Genomic DNA, 12,602 nt, shown 5'->3' with positions numbered 1-12,602 from the left:
CCAGCATGCAATGCTTTGAGTTGCCAAAACAACATTACCCAACATGCACTGCTTCCATTTCCGCATCTCGCGGGCTTTGTTTTGCTATGGCGGTAGGCTTCGAATCCCGTCCTATAGTTGTCTTTCTTTAAACTTTATTTCGATGTTTATATAAAGAAACAAATCATTTCTGCTGCAACGTTACGGGTAACTACCGCATGTTTTAACATAGTTTGTTGTTATTATTGCAACTTTTCCGAGCTTGTCATTGTTGTCTATAACTAGTTACAGCTAAACTATGTGTTTCACAAACACTGGGAGTTTGCATTCGAGCATTTGTACTACAGACTGCAGTTTACTCGTTATATGACATTGTAATATTTATTTAACCAGGCATCCACCCTTGTGTTATCTTCATGGGACATGCCTAAACGTTTGCTGTTGCCAGAGCAACAAAACACTCCTTTTAAACTGCCACATGATCACTTGCACTGGACTGGTGTGATGAGCTGAACTAAACCATAGATAGTTCCAGGTAAACTAACTCTATAAATGCTTTGAAAGTTTTGACTGGACGGTTGACCTCTCTTAACCCATTGAGACCTAGAACTGTGTCATTTTTAGATTTGAGCTAAAAAGCATTATTTTACACTTTTGGCTATTCAAAAATAGCAGATATACAAGCTCATAGCGCGGCACCGAGTGCCGCGCTACGAGCTTGTAGATCTGCTATTTTTGAAAAATGGTGAAAATGTGTGCAAATCTTTGAATATATATATTTTTAAAGCGAACATTTTTAACTCAAATCTTTGCTTCTGGGGGTCCCTGGAACAAAATATTTTGATGGGGGTCCGCGGCCAAATACATATAATTTTGGGGGTCCTTGACATGAAAAAGGTTGAGCACCACTGATATAGAAACATACGTTTTTCAGAATACTGTTGAGATTTAGGAGACATGTAGAATCGGCTTCAGGTCTCAATGGGTTAACCTGTCACTAATAATCTGTGTTTCTAATCCTGGATTAGGCAGCCGGTTGTTGAGTCCTCCTAAGTGATGTCATCTCCAGGTGGGCTGCAGTACTCGCAGTCAGACTTCCTCGCCCGCTGGATGCCAAGTAGCTCCCGTGCCGGGGTGATCCTAAACCCCTCCCCGGTCCTATCTGGATCTCTGCGGCACAGCGCGGCGTGGAGGTCCCCACCACCACGGGGCCCCAACATGATGGGCCCCGGCGACATGATGGGCCCCAACGACTCCTTCGCCTCGGACTTCGCCCCGCTGCCTGTCTCTCCCAGCAGCAGCTGCTGTGAGAGCGTGGATGCTGTGGTACCGGTGGCAGAGCAGGTCGCACCGGCCCGATCGGAAAGAACTGTGTTTAAAAGCATGCATCGTATGCCACCGCAACATTCATTTGGAGAGGAGCTCCTGGCAAACCAATCGGAGGAGCTGCCCCTGAGGATGAAGCTGGAACAGGTAAGGACAGGTGTTCTTACACCTTTTCAACACTCTCCTTTATTTTGTTCTTACCACGTAAAATACTAACTTTTGTACCACTGTAACTGTACTACTTAAAGTAATTTGCACTTGAAAATAGTGTGTTATTATTTTGCATTGTCTAAATGTAGGTTAGGTTCTACAAATATACTGTTTACATGTAAAAAAAAAAACACTGCTTAAGGAGATTATGGGCTATAGGAAGAGTAGTTGCGTTCTAGGAAATGTCCATCGCGTGAGAACACTGGGATCAAGACACCCACGTACAGTTTTACTGACAGCTTGTGTCGGATTCATTCGAATTCTATGCATGGAGGGACACATCAGGGGTCATATTGGTACTCGTTCTTCTTCTGATCAAAGTCCAAGTCCAGTATAAAAATGGATTTTGGTGTCCGAATGAACGTCTGATGATTTTCCCAATTATATTGGCAAAACATATCCATGTCAACTGAATTTCCCTAGTTGTGGGATCTATAAAGATCTGTTTGTCTTTCTGCCTGTTCTCTATATGCTTTGAGATTTATCTATCCATCTTGATTATTTCTGGACATATTATTTAACATCGTATGATTTTGTCATTTTGTGGGAAGTCAGTGAATGTCATGTGATCCCACCCTGTGTATGTGTGTGTGTGTGTGTGTGTGTGTGTGTGTGTGTGTGTGCGCGCTGCAGTTGCGTCAGTGGCAGCAACACATGCAGGAACAGCTCAAAGCCCATCAACTTGAGGAGCTTCTCCGCCTGCAGGAAGAACAGCAAAGGCTGCTGGGAATCAATGGGTCACAGCGCTGTGGAACTGGTAAATAGCATTACTTAAATGTTATCAGGGCTGCAACTATTGATTTATTTCTATTTGCCCTGCATATTCATGGATCAACATGAAAATATGATTAAAAAAAAATCTTCATCAACTAAATTGATTATTAACAAATTAAGCCGTATTTTGTACTTCGTTGTAGGAAAAAAAGAAAAAATTAGCTGATCTACAAACTTACAAACACGTTGCATCATTAGCCATTGTGAGATTGTTGATCTGCCATTTTTGCTATTTTATTCAAAAATAAAAATAAATAAATTAAATATTATAAATTAAATACATTATTTCGATTAACCGTTGCACTCCTAAATGTGATATCTAAATGTCAATGTTATCCATAAATAAATGTTAATGTTATCCATATTCAATGTCAATGTGTGTTGATCTGATGATCTTCCACATTACACAGATATTTCAGAGCTGTCGGGAGCAGAAGGGGAAGAGAGCACCGTTCAAGCTGGCTCTCCCTGCGGAGAAGCCCTGTTCAGCTCCACAGAAGATGACCAAGAACAGAGCTTTAATGCTAGTAGTCATGACGAGGACTATGACTCAACATTAGTATCCCATAATGGCATGTCTATGACTGAAGACCATCGCAGAGATCAAGAGAAACACTCACATGACAGGTAAATGTAAATTATGGTAAATGGTGCATTTATATATATGTGTGTGTGTGTGTGTGTGTGTGTGTGTGTGTGTGTGTGTGTGTGTGTGTGTGTGTGTGTGTGTGTGTGTGTGTGTGTGTGTGTGTGTGTGTGTGTGTGTGTGTGTGTGTGTGTGTGTGTGTGTGTGTGTGTGTGTGTGTGTGTGTGTGTGTGTGTGTGTGTGAGCCATGCGTAATATACCCATATATATGTTTGCATATGGACCTTCATGTGTGTGTGTCCCTCTCCAGGCCCATCAAGCCAGGCATTGGAGGTCAGACCCAGACGTTTGAGGAGCTGTTAGAGGAACAGCTGAGGTTGGAAGAACAGAGGCTGAAGTCTGCCCAGCAGCAACAGGTTACTCATAATCTGAAAATGTTTTGTGTGTGATGATTTGGCTGTGTGTATAGAGGAAAACTTTTCAGACCACATGAGAATTGTTACAAAGATGTTTGTTTCTTTTTTCACTCTCACTGTTTTCAGTGAGTCATTTAGCTAATAATGGTATGTGTGCTTCCCATAGCCCAATCGTGAAATACTGTAATCCTAATTTTGTGCTCTTTCACATTCATTTGTTTATTTAAATGGATCCCCATAACATTGTTTGTATATCTCTGTAAATATCATAAATCATAAATTCCAGATTTCTTTTTATTTTCCTCTTTTTATTATTAATTCTTCAAATTCTTCAACATTTCTTTCCCTGTGATCCCCACAGAGGCAAAATGTAGCAGAGGCTGCAAGATTTCCTCCTAAGAGAGCCTTTCTGAGGCGAGGCGAGGGCCTTTCCAGATTCACTAAAAACAACCACAAAGGTTCCTTACCCAACAACAACAACAGGGAGATGATGACAGAGCCCAATCCGCAACTCCGGGACAGAGTAATCACTCGTAGAAAGTCAGAGCCTGCAATGACCCAGAAAGCCACCAGCACTGGCAGCACCAACAGCGGAGCCCAACGACTTCCTGTCCAGCGCAAAACTGCTGTACTCAACAAGGAAAACCGTCCCAGAGGTCCCTGCTCGCCGCCTCAAGAGGTCAGAACCAACAGCAAACCGGTGGCGCCAAGGACCACCAAGGTTCTGGGCAGCCACCAGAGACAAAACACGGTGGGAACAGGTCATTCAGCTCTGGCCCCAAGGAAACCCGGGACTCAAAACAGGTACCCTCCAAACGCCGTCACCAAAGAAGTGGTGGCTGTCGCAGCGACAGCTGGAGGCAGCGGCAAATGCCAAAATGGTGTCGGCACCAGAGAGGACAGACAGAGGCAAACAGAGTCGGAAGAAGTCCAAGGAGAAGATGAGGGTGTGCCTGAATATTCTTTTGAGCTGGCGTTACAAGAGAAGCTGCAGCGTTGGGATTCTGCCCGGCAGATGGAGAGCATGGAACTGGGAGAGTTTGAGCTGCTGGAGGAGGCTGCTGACGAGCTCTCCTTCTCCTCCAACTCCTCTTTCGTCATGAAGGTGACTCTTCTTTTCACCTGCTAAATTAGGAATACATTTTCTTTATGAGAGAGTACAGTATGTAGCATGATGCAAGCTGGATTTGAACGCAGCCACCAGGGAAACCCTATTTATTGGTAGTATTGATGACTGTTAACATTTTATTGGGTTCTTTCCAGAGTAGTTCTTGTTTATATGGTATCTGTGTAGTAATCCCAGACAGATTGGACCCTGAATAGAATACATTAGAAAATTAACTGCAATCTGTGTTCCCTGGTACAGAGTGGACTGGTTTTGACCATTTTCTCATGTTGTTTCTCCTCCCAGTTTCTTAATTGTGTTTTCTGACCGTAAGACTGATACTGGCTGATTTGTTACAGACTCTCCTTTGCTCTCGTCTACTCTTAGGTTCTTCAGATGGACCAGAAACACCGGCTGCTCCTGGCCGCCAAGGGGCTGCTCCACCAGCGTCGCCTCTCGTCCACACCCATCAAATCCCCCAGGCCGTCCCCTCCTAAGGCACTGCAAAGGTGTAATAGTCTTGGTAGCACTGGTAGCAGTGGTGGAGGTGGTACCTGTAAGAGCAACACCTCAGAGTCACATGCAGTACTGGCTCCCAAGTTGAGGGATTTGCAGAAGAATAAAATCGACGCAGATGATGGTGATGAAGACGAAGAGGATGACGGGAACGACGGCATGCACAGAACAGGAACATCCGACGCCTCTTTCTGCAACGGCTCCGAGTTCGGAGATCAGGAAGTAGCAGTTCAACTAGCCCCACCGCCTACATTTCCCAGCAACCAAATCTGTTTCCAGGCGCCCCTGGCCAACCCGCCATACGACAAGCGGTCGTACCAGGACCACGACAGCAGCGGGCGCCTCGTGGAGTTTTCAGATGCGACGGAAGGCGAGTATGGAGAGACTGACAGCATCGTCAGCAACCCTGACGACTCCACGCTGATAGAGGACAAAGACGACCAGCGGGACAGGCTGGTGTTCGATGACGATGACACATGGCATGATGTTGAGGAGTCCCTCAGCAGCCTGTCCAATGACAGTAGAGGACCCAGCCCTGTTTCCAAGCCGACGGCCAATGGGACCTCTCCTCCGGAGAGGGCTCTGAAGAGGAAGGTGGCGATGAACAAAGGGGCAGGGCTAGATAAGGGTGTGGTTGTCAGCTCTGCTCTTCAGGAGCTGGATTCTGTTCCTCCTCCCACCTCCCAGCTCATGACGAGGTTGTTCCCCTCGCTGAAGCCCAAACCCCAGACTGCACCCCCCAACCCTCAACCTGCAGCTGCTACTGAGGTCGGAAGGGCTGAAGACGCACCGGGTGAGACAAACGGGGTTAAGCAAAAACCTACTGCATACACTTTACCTTCACCACGTGCACCCTAGCGATTCTATTCTGGGCATGTCTTAATAGGTGAATGTTCTGCAAAAAAAAATCCCATCTACTCGATGTGAGCATGTAGATCAGCTATTTTTGACAGTCAGTGGTTACCAGTACTTTTCAAAAAGAGCAAAACTTTTGCATACAGTTACTCCTTACAGATTGTGTGCAGCATACATACCCAGAGTGGAAAATACTTATATTTACACCATTAATTAGTTAACGCTCTACTTGACAAGAACGTCAAATCTTCCCCAATTCCGTGTTTACACGCCTGAGGTCTGGGTGCACATTTGCGAACATTTTCAAAAACAAGGTGAAGAATTTCACAAAATAATGGTGTAAGTATAGACCTTTTCTACTATGATTTGGCTTCAGATTACTTGGTGTATGCTGCATGAGTTGTATCAAGTACTTTTATGATACATTTGTCCTTTTTTGACATATCCTTTTCAGCTGATATCGCTGTAATCAGTGTCATTTATTGATCTAGCCACTAGTAGTTTATGTCATGTGGTGTGGTCCATTCATTTTCAAATGTGTGTGCTTGCATGTCTGTGTCCAGGCAAGCAGGTTCAGTCCAGACTGAGGGAAAGGCTGGTGGAGCTGGAGTTGGAGATTGAGCGGTTTAAGAAGGAGAACGCTGCCCTCACCAGACTCAGACAGGAAAATGAGAAGCAACAAGAAAATCTCAGGTACCAACTCCCCCCCCCCCCCCCCCCCCCAAACCGTACACCGCTGTCTGTTACTATCCAGAGTTATAACCAAAAAGGAATGTCCTGTACACACATTGTGTCCTTTACACACATTGTATACCACAGTGTACAATCTGTAACAATGGGGTTTTCATACATTTTTCAATATATTATCGATTTTGATTATTGTGTCATTCATATGGTTACACTTCTTATGCATCTTGTAGGTTTTCTAAAAATATTCTCACAGGTTGGGGTTGGGCATATTATTCTTTTGCGCTGCTTTTGATAAAGGCACAATAAAAATGCAGACCATTGACATAATCAGTTGTCACACTGCCTTCACAGCTAGTTTCAGTTTGTCCATAGTTGTGCTGCCAACATTCAGAAAGAGCTGTACTGTCATGTTTGGTCACAGATCCTTGACAATGGAAGTGATGTTATGATATTGAGGAGGATCCTGATTTTATGATACACTATGCTCTATCCTCCTAAGCAAGTCTGACAATAGTTAAATGTTCTGGTGGCTATAGCACCGTATTTTCCGCACTATAAGGCGCACCGACGGTGCGCCTTATAGTGCGGATGCGCCTTATAATCCGATGCGCCTTATATATGTATCAACATTGGTTCCCTTGGTTTCCGCACTATAAGCCGCACCGTCAGTGCGCCTTATAGTGCGGATGCGCCTTATAATGCGGTGCGCCCTATATATGAAAATAATATATTTATTGAAGGTGCGCCTTATACTCAGATGCGCCTTATAGTGCGGAAAATACGGCATGTTGTTTAGACGGATGCTAGATTTGATGTTTACCTGAAATCAGAGTCCCTATGAAGCACTGTACTTACGTGACCAATTACCCTATTGATGACTAGGGTTCATGCCATTTACTCTGTTCTCACACTTGTAAGTAAGTGAATAATAGTGACCCGCTAAAGGAGCCAAGTATGATATTGTACATACTGTACGGTTTTTGTGTGTGTGCTCCCTGTGCAGGAAGGAACATGCAGAGTTCGAACAGAGGAAGGCGGAGGAGATGTCCAAGTTTGAGGAGTACAAGAAGGAGGAGAGCAGGAGGCTGCAGAAGGAGCGCCGGGTGTTTGAGAGACACGCCACCACAGTGAGGGCCATGCCAGACAAGAAGGAGAGAGAGGAGATCCAGGTGAGGCAGAAACACACTCCCATACATTTGAACCACTTTAACTATGGGGTCCCTATATTAGGCAAAACAATATTGTAAACATTTTCAGAAATGGCTAAAATAGACGATCTTGTAGGCTGGCTATTGTAACTATTTGTCATACGACGAAGTATATAGGGTTTAAGTGATTAATATTCCAATGATTTAGTATAGGTCTGCATACTCCACATCACTGATTGAAAACAACCCCCCCAGGCCTTAAAACAGCAGCTGAGCTCCGTGCAGGACGAGTTGAGGAGACAGGAGAGCCGCTGGTCCTCGACACAGAGCCGCCTGAGGCAGCAGATAGACTCCCTCAGCTCTGAGAACATGGCCCTCAGAGAGGAGGTACTGAACTCAACTGAACTTTCTTTCACAGTATTTCAGTGGGGGGGGGGGCACGTGCCGCGTGCCGCAGAAAATCCTATACGACTATAGGGGGAGTGAACTGTCCACTTTTAGTTTGCTTTTGTTTCTGAACTTTTATTTTGTAATTTTCCCTTATCACGAAGGTCAGTACACTGGAGAAACTCCGCCTCAGTGCCTGGAAGAAGAGCCAATCTGATGGAGAGAGGGACAAAGACAAGAGGGAAAGCCCCAGAATGTTTGAGAACAGCAGTGTGCCTGCTGCAACTAAAGGGGTTAAATTTGCAGTAAGTGTGCTTGCTAAGTTGTACCTAACTTGTGTGTCCAACCAAATTGTCTTCCATCACAAGACGTGAAATAAGTTCTCAACCCAGAGACTCCAATCAACACGTGGAAATGATCACACTCATTTGCCATGCACAGACCTTTTTAGGAACTGTAGTTACACATTCAGATCTTACTACTCTGAGTCGTCACTAATCTCTCCTTTCCTTCTCTGTGTGTCCAGAGCCCACTTGACACAAGAGGCAGAGGCCCTCCACAGAGCAGTTCCACAGCGGCCACTCGAGGGAGCCTAAGAGAGCCCAGTTTAGCTGCTACAGGTTCTGATCTTTAATTATGATGAAAATGTTGTATTCATATAGCACAGGAGCACAGCTTTTACGAGGTACATTTATAGAAGTCACTGAACGTCCTGAAATATGTTCCCTTTGAAATATTGTTGGCCTCTTTGCACCGATCCTTAAGTTTGTCAGTATGACATGTCTTTGCGTCCAGTAATGGTGTTGAAGTGCTGTTCCTCTGGTTTAGCTCACTATGTTGTGATTCCTAATAGGTATGAAGAGCAGCCTGCGGAAGTCCTCAGCCCCTGCATGTCTTTCCGCAGACCTTGGTCGGAGCATGGAGGAGAGGCCTGCATCCACGACTAGAACCCAGGACAAAACACAGAGCCAGGAACCCATAAACAACACATCCCCTGTAAGAACCACACACACAAAAAAATTAACCACACTCACAGCCTGAATCACAGTTTAACATAATCACGTGGGCAGGGCACTGGGCACCATCTTGGATTCAAATCTCGCCCTGTTTCATTCTATTTCACAGAGACGAGTCTGTGTGCAAAGTGAAGAACAACCAACAGTGCCCAGCGAACCAGAGTCTGACCAGGAACTTATCACACACCTCAAGGTGAGGATACACATCCATCAGTGGGACAGAGTTTTAATCACTTAAACCCTATATACTTTGTTAACAGGTGTCCCCCAGGGATCTATACTAGGTAAGCTCCTTTTTCCCTCAACATCAAATCACTTTGTCTAAAGTAGCTGATCTACAAGCTCAGAAAAAACGTGTAAATCTGCTATTTTGTTAATTGTTTCTAAATGTTTGCTCCAGAATAGGGACACTAGGGTTCATGTGGTTAAGACGCTTGTCTCTAGAACAGGGGTCTTCAACAGGGGGTCTGTGACCCCTACGGGGTCCTCAGAGTTACTACAGGGGCGGCGCCAAATCTTTTTTTACTTTAACCATTTGAACCCTTGCTTCCCTATTCTGAGGAGCCAAAAAATAGCAGATGTACAAGCTTGCGAGGCAAAGAGGTATAGGTGTAGAGGGAAAAAAGAGCAGAATCTCACAGTATTCCTCTCAACTAATGTCTTTCTCAAAGAAAAGAACCTGTTCGAATTGAGTTGTGTCTTTTTCTTCAGACTGAGACTGTCCTTCCATGTGGTGGACGGCTCCTTGTCTTCACAAACGGCACCAGGAAGGAATTGTCAGCCGATGGACAGACTGTAAAGGTCACTTTCTTCAATGGGGACACCAAGCAGGTTATGGCTGACCAGAGAGTGGTGAGCAGAATGTTTTTAAAGGATGCACCGTTGTGGTCATAATATAATTAAGTTAACTGTTGCAACACTAACTCTGCTCCTCGGTCAGATCTACTACTATGCTGAGGCTCAGACGACCCACACCACCTATCCAGATGGCATGGAGATCCTGCAATTCTCCAACAACCAGACTGGTGAGCGTCAAAGAAGACTGGTCATCGACGCACTCTTTCTCACACAGTTTTTGCTTGAACTGTGTTCAAAATAAAAACTCACAGCCAGCCACCGGTCGCATTGTTCAATGCCCAGTTCTCCATTTCAGTAACAAAATCATTCACAGATGGTGACAGCATCATAAAGATGCTCCGGTTGACAAATCACTATTTTCCTTCCAGAGAAACATTTCCCAGACGGTCGTAAGGAGATCACCTTCGCAGACCACACTGTAAAGACCCTGTACCCTGACGGCAGGGTGGAGAGTGTTCTGACAGATGGAACCATCATACAAACCAACCCGTAAGTCAGGAGAACACTGGAACACGTCTTGACTTAACTCATTAAAACCCGGAAAGCATCTGTGTCATTTTAGATTTTAAAGACTTTAACCGTTATTTTCTACTTTGGCTTTTCAAAAATAGCAGATATACAAGCTCATAGCGCGTCACTTTGTGCCGCGCTATGAGCTTGTAGATCTGCTATTTTTTATAAATTTTGAAAATATGTGCAACTCTTGAATATATACATTTTTAAAGCAAACATTTTCCCTGGAACAACATATTTTGAGATAGGGGTCCACCGCCAAATGCATATAATTTTGGGGGTCCTTGACATGAACACAAATGATGAAAACCACTGATATAGAAACATGGGTTTTTCAGAAAACGATTTAGAAGACATTTGTAGAAGCGGCCTCATGTCATTGGAACCGGGAAAGCATCTGTGTCATTTTAGATTTGAACTATATACTGTATATAACAACATACGTTTTTCAGACAACTCTTAGGAACAGTGGTTTAGACCAGTGGTTCTCAAAAATAGCAGATATACAAGCTCAAAAATACTTATCATTTAGGGGGTCCTTGGCTCAAAAAAGGTTGAACTACTGATTTAGAAGGCATTGGTAGAATCGGCCTCAGGTCTTAAAGGGTTAATGGGTTAAATTACTTTGCATTAACAGTAGAATACAACTTGGCAGGGTCAGATTTTCGAGGTCAGTAAACAGGGTTACTCCCACACCCACCGTCAGGACACGCAACGAGCTGTACATGCAAAATATACGTTTTGTTAAAGTAGCCTATTTCAGATTTATGCAGCAAATCAGTGGCAGTGTATTGTAGTTAAATGTACTTGTGAAACAAAATCACTTAATAGATTGTGATACAATTTGTGATGACATTAGATGTGCTCAGTGTAGTTTTGGTGAATAATTACTGTACAATGTGTATTAGGAAATACCGTACAATATCCCAGATGATATCTAGTCTCATATAATGATATGGATATATAATAGTATTGATATATTTCCCATACTCTGAATACCCTTCCTGTCCAGTGACGGCACCAAGGAGATCCAGTTCAACACTGGGGAGACTGAGGTCCACACAGCCCAGTACAAGAGGAGAGAGTACCCAGACGGCACGGTGAAGACGGTCTACACAGACGGCAGACAAGAGACGCGTTATCCCAACAGACGAGTCCGAATCAAAGACAAAGATGGTAATGTTGTCCTGGACCAGATCGCCACAGACAGCGATTCTCAACCGTTTTAATTTCAAGGACCCCAGTTGGATATGCATTAGGCCATTGAATTTAAGTTTTCATTTCTTGGACCCCAATCTATACTGTGAAATATTCATCATTGCTAATTTAACTTAAGACATTGCACTTCAGGCAGTACTACTTGTCAACCAGTGTCCTACCTGACACCAGTCTAAATGGAAGAGTAGAGAGACCACCTCCAACCACTGTAGATGAAGTCGTGGTATAACATCCTCTGCCATACAGATTGGTTACAATTATTTATTTATTCATTAAAACACAAGTTCCAGAATGGAGCTTTAACTCAAAGGAGTGTCCAAATGGAACCGACGGGTCCATTTGACGAAGATCCGTCCTTGGATCCCACATGGAGAACCAGTGGCCCAGGATCCGTTCAGGAGAACTGGAATATGAAGTATGTGAGGAAACATCTGAACTGATAAACAAAACGTTCTTCCAGTCATTTTATAGCATATCGCTTGCAGCCATGGCATAATCTTTCTATTCTGTACTTTTTTTTATTTTTTCTATTTGGTGAAGCAGGAAATTCAAATCCACTGCAAAATTGTATTGGTTATTTAGAAATGCCACAAATTGTAGTTTTTCATACCAGGATGAAAATCCCGTGTCATGACCTTGTTCAAGTTCCCATTCCAGAGACCGTCACAGTACAATGTTGCTAGGAAACGAATCCTTGTACTGTATGGCAGCACAGAGAAAACGGACCTCCAGGATAATCTTGGGCCATTTCTGTGTGTGTGTGTGTGTGTGTGTGTGTGTGTGTGTGTGTGTGGGGGCTTGAGTATGCATTGTGTTTAGTGATTTTATCTGTATAAATGTTTAATACATATTTATTTTCTTAGCTGATTGTACATTTTGTTTGTAAAAATAAATTTTACATTTCCTTTGCTTTTGAGAGGAGAGTCATCTTTATTATATCACTAATAGTTTAAAAGTCAGTTTTTAAAAAAAGGGGGCTCGGATGGCGCAGTGGTAAAGTCCCTG

At 43.8% G+C, this 12,602-nt stretch overlaps 1 protein-coding gene across 2 annotated transcripts; it reads left to right on the top strand.

The window, feature by feature from the left end:
• Window positions 1–66: 66 nt before the first annotated feature.
• cpap (centrosome assembly and centriole elongation protein) lies at window positions 67–12,384 on the top strand. Of its 2 annotated transcripts, XM_080456639.1 has the most exons (19): window positions 67–186; window positions 373–514; window positions 1,008–1,452; window positions 2,149–2,272; window positions 2,700–2,916; window positions 3,186–3,291; window positions 3,653–4,396; window positions 4,784–5,705; window positions 6,331–6,460; window positions 7,461–7,626; window positions 7,861–7,992; window positions 8,157–8,297; window positions 8,519–8,612; window positions 8,846–8,988; window positions 9,118–9,201; window positions 9,720–9,860; window positions 9,949–10,033; window positions 10,235–10,355; window positions 11,392–12,384. In XM_080456639.1, exons 3-19 carry the CDS (start codon window positions 1,036–1,038, stop codon window positions 11,606–11,608), a joined length of 3,984 nt encoding a protein of 1,327 aa, XP_080312765.1. In that variant the 5' UTR covers window positions 67–186; window positions 373–514; window positions 1,008–1,035; the 3' UTR covers window positions 11,609–12,384. The 2 variants fall into 2 exon arrangements, with proteins under 2 accessions (XP_080312765.1, XP_080312766.1); XM_080456640.1 differs by lacking the exon at window positions 373–514 and having other exon boundaries at window positions 79–186.
• The last annotated feature ends 218 nt before the right edge of the window (window positions 12,385–12,602 follow it).

This window comes from Gymnoscopelus braueri, assembly GCF_963280865.1.
Source record: "Gymnoscopelus braueri genome assembly, chromosome: 18".
In the NCBI taxonomy this organism is placed as follows: domain Eukaryota; kingdom Metazoa; phylum Chordata; class Actinopteri; order Myctophiformes; family Myctophidae; genus Gymnoscopelus; species Gymnoscopelus braueri.
Note: the sequence above shows the minus strand (reverse complement) of the source record. Positions and strands in the feature narration are given on the sequence as shown.